Consider the following 10492-nt stretch of genomic DNA (forward strand, 5'->3'; position numbering starts at 1 on the left):
TCTAGTCAGAGTTTAAGGCCGGAAGGAACCATCCAACACCCACACGCTAAACCCCACAATCAAAATGAGACTAAAGGACTAGCCTATTCTGTGCCACAGGCAAAGAATAGGAGGGCCCAACCTGCACCAGTGCCCAAGGCCCCCACAATGGCAGGGAAATGTCAGACTCTCCTAAAAACAAATTGTTTGCTCCTACAATTCCTATTGGGAGAGTGTTCGAGAACCTCTTTCCTCTGATGGTTAGAAGCCTTCTAAATTTCAGCCTGAATTTGTTCATGGACAGTTTACATTCATTTGCTGTTGTGCCAACATTGTCCTTTATCTTAAATAGCTCTTTGCCTCCCTGGTATTTACCCCTCCTCCCCCAACATATTTATAGATAATAATCTTATCCCTTCTCAGATTTTTGCTAGCCTAAATAAGCCAAGCTCTTCCAGTCTCCTGTCATAAAATACGCCCTCCATTCCCCAGTCATCCTATTTCCTGAATGTGGGTGACCACAATTGTATCCAGTATCTCAAGCGAGGTGTTACTAGTACTTTGTACAATGGCATTATTGTTTCTCTGTCTCTGTCTCTACTGGAAATGCCTCTCCTAATACATCCTAGGATCGCATTTGCCTTTTTCACAGCCACATTAAATTGATGACTCAGTTATCCTGTTCTTGACCCATACGCCCAGGTCTCTTTCCTCCTCTGTCTCTTCCAACTGATGGACTCCACATGAGTACCTGGGGTGTTAATCTTTTGTGATCAAGACTGGCACTACTGCTAAAGAGGGCTTTAAACTAGGAGATGAGGTTGCAAGAGGCTCATGAAGTCTCCAGTGTATTGAAGCCAGGCATGGAGCAGGAAAATCAGCTAACAGAAGATATAGTAAGGGATAAGGGAACACCACAAGCTAGAAAACTGGGTGAGGTCTGAGGGAAACAACTGAAGTGCTTGGACACAAATGCAAGGAATCTGGGCAACAGAATGGAGGAACTGGTACTACTGGTGCAGGAGGTTAAACCAGATATAGGGATTATAGAAAAGTGGTGGAAAAGCACTCATGACTGGAATAGAGGTATTGAAGGTTATGTACTGTTTAAGAGAGAGAAGAATAAAGGTAAAGATGGTGGGGTAGCATTGCACATCAACAAAGCTGTAAACTTAAAGAAGTGATAGTACAGACAAAATCTGCTTGGGTCAAAATCACATTGGGGAAGGGTTGTAAAAGGAGGTTCTCCTGGGATAGTATTAGGGGTCTGCTATAGACTCGAAGAGTCAGACTCTGTTATGGATAGCAATCACTTCAGTATTATTAGAGAAATACTTTGCAGACTTGTGTCATAATGGGAAACTTTAAACTTCCTTGATATAGATTGTAGAATAAATACTACTAATACTTGTAAGGCCCAGTTATTCCTGGATGTGATAGATGACAGTTTTCTTCATCAAATAGTCACTGAACCAACAAGAGGTGATGCAATTTTAGACTTAATTTTGTTAAGTAGTGAGACATCACAGAAAAGCAGGTCATAGGAAATAATCTTGGATTGAGTGATCACAAATTGATTCACTTTAAATTAAATGAAGGACAACCCAAATCATGTCATCAACTCTGTTTTTTTATTTCCAAAGGGCAGACTTTGGGAAAGTAAGGAAATTACTTTAAGTCAGTTGGAGGGAAGAGCTCAAGGACTTAAATCCGAAAGAGGCTTGAAATTTCTTCAAATCAACTATACAAAAACAATCTGTATTTTGCAAAACTTGTAGGGAAAGGTTCCAGACCCCCCCTAGATGAATAGCCACCTCAAAAAAGGTTCATAGGAAGAAGCAGAGAGCTTATAGGGAACGGGAAAAGGGGCTTATCAGCAAACAAAGCTATACTGTAAAAGTTAGAAAAATGTAAGAATAAAATGAGAATTGCTAAAAGTCAAGCTGAATTAGCTCTTGCCAAGGAAATTAAATCATAGGGGTTTTTTTTTATGTAAATAAAAAGGAAGGATGAGGTTGGGCCACTATGCAGTGTGGATGGCAAAGAGATTTAAGATCTAGGTATGGCCCCAAAACTAAAACTAGTGAGTGTTCTCTTCTGTACATTAAAAAATGCCACGATTTCCCCCTGCATAACATTAGAGAGATGACACTAGGAACAAAAACTGGGTTATCTGTAGTCCCCCTTCCTAATTTACATATTAGCCATCTTATGGCATCTGTATTTTTGGAATAGTTCACTCAGTTTGAATTGAAAAGCATGGGCAATGTTTGACCTGTATTTTAACTATTGCCTTCTGATGATTTAGAGCTATTCTAGAACAACAAATTGTGTAAGAGGAGTTGGATACATAATTGTTTTTTAAATGATTGTATCGCTATTCTTGATTGTGACACTGGACTTGTAAACGAGTGTGCATCTCACCTCTTGGACCTGCCATGCTCGGATAGTGCCATCAGTAGATGCAGTGCAAACCACAGACCTCAGCTTTCCAGCGCCAAACACGTGCTCGTTGTCTGAGAGATAAGCCAGACCAACTATTTTACCTACAATAATAAAATACAACAAAAATATCAGTATGACTGTCAACTAATTTCATGCCCACCAGGAACAGTAAGGCCCCTATCCAGCAAAGCATTAAATAGGAGACTAATGGAATTAAGCAGAATGGGGATGCAAATCTGGGGAGGTCTGGATTGCTTCCTGGCACGTTATCATTCTGCACTTTCAAACACGGCCTAGTAGTTTGTTCCTAATATTCAGAGGAACGGTAGATAGAGTGTTCCATTTTTCATGAGTGTGATGACTCACTTATTAGCGTAGCCCATGCTGTTATCCAAAACCTGTTCAGTCAAAATAAAAAAAACTTTTCATGCAACAACAACAACAACAACAAAAGTGTCTGCAGGAGAGAAAATAAATCACATAAATTATTCCCGATGCTGACGAGGTGATTAAACAATATTTATTTCAGCAAATAACTTCAGAATAATACCTGGGTAGTAATAAAATGGCTTAGTTAAAACTGTTAACCCTTTGCTTGACAATCTTACTGTTTGAAAATATGATGTATTCCAAAACTTGCATTCTAGTTGGTTTTATAATATGATGCCTTCATGGCTTGAGTTAGCATGAAATTAAAGGGTAAATTGCACTAGCTGAAGGGAATATAATAAGTTAGATTCAACTTTTATTTGTGTGTGGAATCCAGAGTCCAGTCTTATTTTTATGTGTGGGTACTATTTAATTTGGACTTCACTGAAGGTGACATGCAACTCAGAGGATATAGGGCCAGATTTTTAAAAGGTGTATGTGTGTCTAAAGATAAAGATAGGCACCTAACTCCCTTTAAAAGTCTGGCCATAGTTATCAGTGAAGAGAGAATTTATTTAAGCAGCATGGAATAACAGATGAGATTTTTATTTGGTTTTATGTCACTGTCTTTGAAGACGACATTTTCTGCAAAATGTTATGGGATGAAGCTAGTAATTTTAAAACATTCAGGGCTCTGTGCACACCCCATCATACCATACAGCCAATTTTCCAAGGTGCTTCAACTGAACCTGAAGTTTTTCCTCATGGTTTTGTACCAGTAAAACTTTCCAGCTTTTGGATTTGTGGGATTTGCATGTAAAAAAAATGCATGTTCAAATTGGGAACAACAATTTTGCAGGCTGCTAAAGTCTTTATTGCTAATGTATAAAGCATTTGTCTGCCTAGATCCCATGAGGGGTTGGATCCATTTGTACAAAACACCTTACAACAACAGAAGTAACGATTCTTTTTACCGTTTTCTCACATACCTTTATGCCCCCTCATGGACCTACATATATAATCAGCTGATGGCCGGCCTGATGCCATTTCATGCTCAAGTTTGGAGCGGTGGAGATAGTACTGTTTCCATGTCTGCATACCGGGAGTCAGGTTGGAAATATTGCAAAAGGTCCAACGATCTAGGCACATCCTTCTATGAAACATAAAGGTGACACTATTCAGTTAAAAGTAGGGGATGGTCATTCTGCAACACTTTTCTTAACTATTCACACTTGCTGGATGTCACTAGCTAGGTACATCCAAATATTTGTCATGGATAAAAGCATGATTTTGTTATTTACTTGGGGAATTTAAGATGCGGCAGTGGAGAAAGGGAATTCCTCCCCAGTCACAAAACAAGACCCTGCAGTTACCATCATGAAATATGAAGAGATGGAAATAAGGAAACGCCATCATGGATTGAGAGTACAAACATCGATTTGTCTGCCTCCGCTATTTTGCTCACTGCAACATGCTGAAAATGTTAAAAAAAAAAAAAAAAAAAAAAAAAAAAAAGCCCGGTTGCATATAACGCATTGGAGAAAACATTCTAGAACTGTTTGAGTGAAAGTGTAACTTCCTGAAGTACGGACAGTCAGTGAGAGACTTACAGCAATCCCCAGAGTGGGTGTGATTCAGCAGCACTTGAGTCTGTGTGCTTTTCCACTGACTTTATTAGGCAGAAGATCAGGCCCAGAAAGCACAATTTCTACTCCCTATAAAGGCACTTGTGGAAAGATGTGACTGAGAACCAGTTTTTCCTCTAAGATGTCCCCAACCTCTACAAGGGAGTGCCTGACCTTTGGAGAGTCTGACTGTACGAAAACAAGGTTTGTAAGCTCAAAATAGGGTCACCTAAAATGAAAATGTCCCTGTGATAGTAAACACGCTCCCAGCCAATAGTGGTAAACTCTCCCGGAACCTGAACTGATCTGTTCTTTCCTAATTCTGGAATTTATTAATTTATTTGTAAATAATTTAAAAGAAAACATGCTAATGAAAGGTGCCAGCCTGTAGACCAAAGGCCTGTATTTGTCTGCTGAATAGATACAGCCCACTTGGTGGCAGCAGAAGCTTCCCCACTAGGGTGACCAGATGTCTTGATATTATAGGGGGACAGTCCCGATATTCAGGGCTTTTTCTTATATAGGTGCCTATTACCCCCCATCCCTGTCTCGATTTTTCACACTTGCTATCTGGTCACCCTATTCCCCACCCTGCCCTGTCAATGTACTTAGAAGGAAAATCTCTATAAGAGTTGGAAGATAGCAGTGAGGCCATAGGCTAGACTGAGGCTGTGCTAACACGGATGCCAATTAAGTTATAACTTAACTGTGTTGCTGCTGAGGTAACAGATGGGTCTGCCTTATTCATTACTGTATTTTTAAAAGATTATCCAGGGTGCCCAAAGCACTGGAGGGGTGCTCTTATTACAGAGCAGTAACAAAGTTATTAAAATAAGGTGGTATTTGTATGACGTGGCTATAGTTTCATATCAGCCAAAGGGAATGGATTCCAAACACTATGGTGGTTGAAAAACCGTGTGCGCACACATATACATGCCTTACAATCAAGCCTGGGAGCCCTTTGTCCACCATGTATGCTCTTCAACTTTATGTAGTTTAAATTCTTGGGTCACAAGTATTTCCAGGTTTCTCATTCTGTGTATGCCCCAAGAGAGACTGGGTTCTCTCAGTCCCCATCAGAGTCAGTGAGGGGTGAGGGCACCCAAGTTGATGTTCAGCACCTTGCAGGACTGGTCTGTTTGAACTTGGTAGCCATGAAGCCCCTGAAAGGGCCCACCCACAGGAACACTAAATGACCACCTTCTTAGGAAAGGAGGTGCCAAAATGGGAACCAAAGGCTACTAAAAAAGGCAAAGCAAAAGTACCGGGCAGGTGGCTATAAAAGAATGCCAATGCGGGACACTGAGCAGGGAACCCCAGGCAGTGCCCACGCTACCCCAAAAAGACAACCTTGCAGCTTGTCAGCTATTACAATACCCAGACTGGACTCCCTGAAACACTAAAAGGGGCACTCACCTCCATAGGGAAGTTGTGCCTGCGGCTTCGTTCCATGCCTATTACAAAGGGAAGGGAGAAAGATGAGACATTTTAGAATGAAGGAAGCTGAGTTTCAGACTTTTCAGTGTTACTGTGACTGACAGAAAAGAGAAGATAACACCAGTCATTGAAGAGGGAAGGGGACCAGGAAATCTTTCTAGGTCTGCCGTGCACCCCCATTTCTTTGAATCATCACTCTTTTAAAGTTTACATTTTGTTTGAATGTTTAGCACAACACAGTAAGGGGGAATTTTCAAATCAATTAATTGGTTATAGTTTTACATTGATTTTTATAGGAATTATACAGTTAAAATCATGAACAAAGTTTTGTAAATTTGGACATATGTATATGGACTGGCCTAGCAAGCTTTTTAGTTAAGTAGTTCAGGCTTAATCCCAAAATTTGAAAATAATTATTGTGACGTGAAAGATCAATAAAGATCTAAGCTTCGAACACCCAAATAACTTGCTACTAGCAGAAATAACATCAAATGGAGAGTAAAAACTCATTTTTACAAGATCCAATAAGCTGAATGTATGTGATCAGATAGAGATAGTGTATAGATCTTAAAGGATTGTTAACAGTTCAGTTTATACCACCCACTGCACATTTAGTGTAGGATATTAAAGCCATACAGAACACAGTAATATGGAGTATACTACCGATTCAGAAATGTGCTAGATAACTATTCAAGATTGTATTTTGTTGACATTTCCTTCAGTGTTTGTGTACACATGTTTTATCTGTATGTCTGTTTACTTCGCCATACTAAAAGCTATATAACTATTTAAAGAGTGCCATCCTGCACCATCTAGGTATTTAAGATAGCACAGTAAAAGCAATCTAAAACAGAAAAGCAGGTTAATATTGTAACATTAAAATGGGTTATTGCCACCTGCAGATGAAAAGAACAGACGGAGGACCTGTGACACAAGGATAAAAATAGAGGAAAAGAGGTTATAAATATGGGGCCAACAGTGGCCATAACAAACACATGCCTTCGGGGAAAAACCAAACCAATTCACCCACCCTTATATATTGTTTAAAGAGTATTCCACACCCTGGGGCCAACCAAAGCAAAGTCTTGATCTCTTGCCAACCTAAAACATGGCAACTGGATTCTCAAAAGATGAGTGACATCTCAACGTAGGTACCTGTCAGGTTCCTCCAGGAGGCCTCAAATATATAAAGGAAAGTGCCAATTTGATATATCAGGTTTAAAAGGTATGCAGGATGGGTCTAATGCAATCCTGGCTGCTCATACCAGCAAGCATATGCACAGCTGCACTCTGAACACACTGCAAGTGACAAACATTCATTTGGAAAGAGCATTTCCCAACAGCAGGATGGACTACACACTGCAGCTGGATTCCTGACAGCAGAGAAGTTGAAACGTCAAGCTGATATTTTTCATTGTTGTTCTCTCCCCCTGCTCCCAGTTCCGTCTAGGATGGGTTTACTCAAGACTTTGTACTCAGTGTGCTCGTTCTGAACTGGCTCAAATAAAATAATCTCCTGAACTTTGCTTCAGTGGTTTGCCAATCAACTGCCATCTGTGTAAAAGCAGCTCTTAGAAATTGTTTACAAAATAAGCACTGCATTATAATAAATAATGCTACTAATAATTGCATTTTATAGAATCTTCCAGCCAGAGATCGTACAGTGCTTTACTTTTATTAATGAATTTAGCCTCACTGCTCTCCGGTGAGGTAGGGAAGTCTGAGTTCCATATATTAAATGGGGAACTCGGCGCACAGTTAAGCAATTTATTGAAAGTTAGACAGGAGTTTTATGCATAGCAAGGCAAACAGCCCAAATTGTTTGGCTCCCAGTGCTGTCCTTTACCTGGTAGGTATTGCTTCCTCTCTATTCCAGCGGAGAGGATCAGTCTTTTGGTTACAGTTATCACTGATAAACCATTACTGCAGATCACATGGGATGGGCAGAGCTTTGCGTCAAGTGTGAAATAAAACAGACTAGCTTTCTCACCTGGTCTAGCTGCTTTGAGTCATTCTGGAGAATCCAAAGGGGATCCCCAACTGGCATACAGCTGCTGTAATGGCTGTACACCCAATCCCAAACTTGGTCCCTGCTGTGCTCACTAGCAGGAGCACCTGACATTTTGTGTCACTATGAACGAGTCCCTATTTTCCTCCTCAAGATCTGCTCATCCCCACAGAGTAGGAGCAGGCACGGGGGCTAGGCAGGAGCCTATGTGCTTCCACATTGCAGAAACAAGATGGTGTTTGCTAGGGGAGGTTAAGAGATCCTGCAGCAGCTTCTGTTGCTGCCCTCCATTTTTTATCCTCCCCTGCCTCATTCTCTGCCCTGACCCTCCCACCCCTCTGGCAACAGCTGCTTCCCCCCTGGTGGCTTGGATGCAGCATAGGGAGTATGGAGAGTTTGGATGCGATAGCATGCTATACGCAATTCTTCTGCCATGGCTGCCAGGCAGAGACTAGAGAAGAGAAAACCTGCAGGCTCATGGGGGTGTGATCTCAGAGAGGCTGGGGCTGCAGCCCTGAGCATGGATCAGAGTGGGGTGATCATGGAGGTGAAAGAAAGGCTGGCTCAAGGGAGAGGCCCATTACCAGTGGTCATGAAGGGTGGGAAGGGAACACTTATGTGTAGTGATGATGGTTGTCTCCAGACTTGTGTGTGCTCCTCCAGCCCGCAGGTGCTGGAACTACTGGTGGGGAGGGTAGGGTGCTGCTGCACCCCCTGGCTTTAAGCGATTTCCATTATATATAGGTTTCAGAGTAGCAGCCGTGTTAGTCTGTATCCGCAAAAAGAAAAGGAGGACTTGTGGCACCTTAGAGACTAACAAATTTATTTGCGCATAAGCTTTCATGAGCTACAGCTCACTTCATCGGATGCCCGATGAAGTGAGCTGTAGCTCATGAAAGCTTTATGCGCAAATAAATTTGTTAGTCTCTAAGGTGCCACAAGTACTCCTTTTATTATATACAGAGTTTACAGTTTGGTTCAATGACAGCACCCCTGCTCCAGCCTGCTGTCAATTTCACAGCTCAGATAGCTGGTGCTGGTGGCCGCTCTGCTGGAGTTTCTAAATGTCAGGGCAAAACAAACACCCCCCAGGGCCACGCAGGTACTTTATTTGTGAAGCAGGCTCCCCTGCTGCCCTGCAGGGTGTGCTCAGGTGCAGTGGCAGGCAACTGGGGGGGGGAGGGGGGGGGGAGAACAGGAACCACTGCATCCGATGAAGTGAGCTGTAGCTCAGGAAAGCGTATGCTCAAATAAATTGGTTAGTCTCTAAGGTGCCACAAGTCCTCCTGTTCTTTTTGCAAATACAGACTAACATGGCTGCTACTCTGAAACTTTGGTGGGAAAAGGCATCCCCGGGAGTGGGGAGAAGCGCTAAGGCAGCTCTGGCGGGACAGGGAGCTCTAGGAAATGGGCTTGCAAAGGCCCTTTCATTCTTCCAGCGCCAGGGCTCGCCCAGCCTGGTGCAGCGTGTCTGGGAAAAGAGAGAAGCCCCCACCCCAGGGGCACGGGCCGTGCAGCGGCCCCCAGGGCTGGGCTGAGCAGACGCCACCCGTGTCCTGCCAACGGGGTGCGACCGAGCCCGCGTCTCCCTGCGCTACACGCGCGGCTGCGGGCGCTGGAGCAGAGCCGAGGCGCCCCCCGCCGCGGGTGCGGCCAGCCCCAGCTGGGTACCTGGTTCACCCGCGCGGCGCGGAGCAGATCCGGTGCCTCCAGGTAGGAGAAGACGTGGACGAGGCAGTCCAGCGTGAGCAGCTCGCTGCCCATCTCCAGCCCGCACCCCCGCCGCGCCGGGGAGCGCCCGGCCGCTTCCACGCCTGGGCCTGACGTCTCTCCGCTTCCGGACCAAGCGTCCTGCTTCAGCTACAGCGGCTGCTCCGGGGCGGAGCTAGGGCGCCTGGCGATCAGCTGGCTGCGCTGATTACACCGGCACCGCCCCTTGCCCCAGGCACAGCGCGCGGGGCCCCTGCCAGCCAAAATACTTCATGGGCGCGGCCAGCTAGTTGCACGAGGGCTGCTAAAGTGTAACGCAGCGCTCCGGGCGCGGGCACAATCTGCTCAGGACAGGACTAAATACTTTGTTTGAGGCTTGTCCTCTGTGCCCATTTGTAATCCTCTTTCTAAGCCCCAAGCCCCCTTCTCTCCTTTACTTCCTTCAACCTGTGTCAAGGCCCCATCCTCTCATCCCTACCTGTGAGAGCAGAGTGGGCCACCCAGTGTTGAGATGCAGCTACTTCTAGGGTGGCACATGGTAGCTTGACTAGGTTACAATAACATCACATCTCTACTTAGGGCAGGCAGTGAAGGTGAATCCTTGATCCGGCTGAAATGACAGGGGGACTATCCATAGCCAGAATGCAGTTACCTGAGTTGAAATAGGACAAAGATTAAAGACACCCTTGCCCTCTTACTGAAAGTGCCATGGAACAATTAATGACCATCCATGGTCATGACCTTGGTGTTGTCTCATCCAAAAACACCAGAGAAGTATTCTTTCCTCTAGAGGAGGGACCATGACATATGATGGGAGCCAAGCAAGAAGACTTAGGGTAGCTAGTGGAAGGGGAAGGCTAAAAGCCTGGGGGCAAAGTTTCTATGGGTTTAGGCTGTAGTTTTGCTTTAATGCTTTTCT

General features: G+C 44.0%; 1 protein-coding gene across 5 annotated transcripts in view; it reads right to left on the minus strand.

Moving 5' to 3' along the window:
- FBXW12 (F-box and WD repeat domain containing 12) overlaps positions 1-9856 on the minus strand; it is a 28856-nt gene extending 19000 nt beyond the window's left edge. For 2 of the 5 annotated variants that reach the window (XM_037905654.2, XM_037905655.2), the window contains exons 1-4: positions 9535-9856; positions 5835-5872; positions 3783-3946; positions 2404-2525 (exon numbers count right to left, since the gene is read on the minus strand). In XM_037905654.2, the coding sequence (XP_037761582.1) occupies positions 2404-2525; positions 3783-3946; positions 5835-5872; positions 9535-9627 (417 nt within the window). In that variant the 5' untranslated portion in view covers positions 9628-9856. The remainder of the gene's footprint in view (positions 1-2403; positions 2526-3782; positions 3947-5834; positions 5873-9534) is intronic. The other 3 variants (XM_043550447.1, XM_043550446.1, XM_043550448.1) reach the window with 3 other exon arrangements.
- Between the last annotated feature and the right edge of the window lie 636 nt (positions 9857-10492).

This window comes from Chelonia mydas, chromosome 7, assembly GCF_015237465.2.
Source record: "Chelonia mydas isolate rCheMyd1 chromosome 7, rCheMyd1.pri.v2, whole genome shotgun sequence".
Taxonomy (NCBI): domain Eukaryota; kingdom Metazoa; phylum Chordata; order Testudines; family Cheloniidae; genus Chelonia; species Chelonia mydas.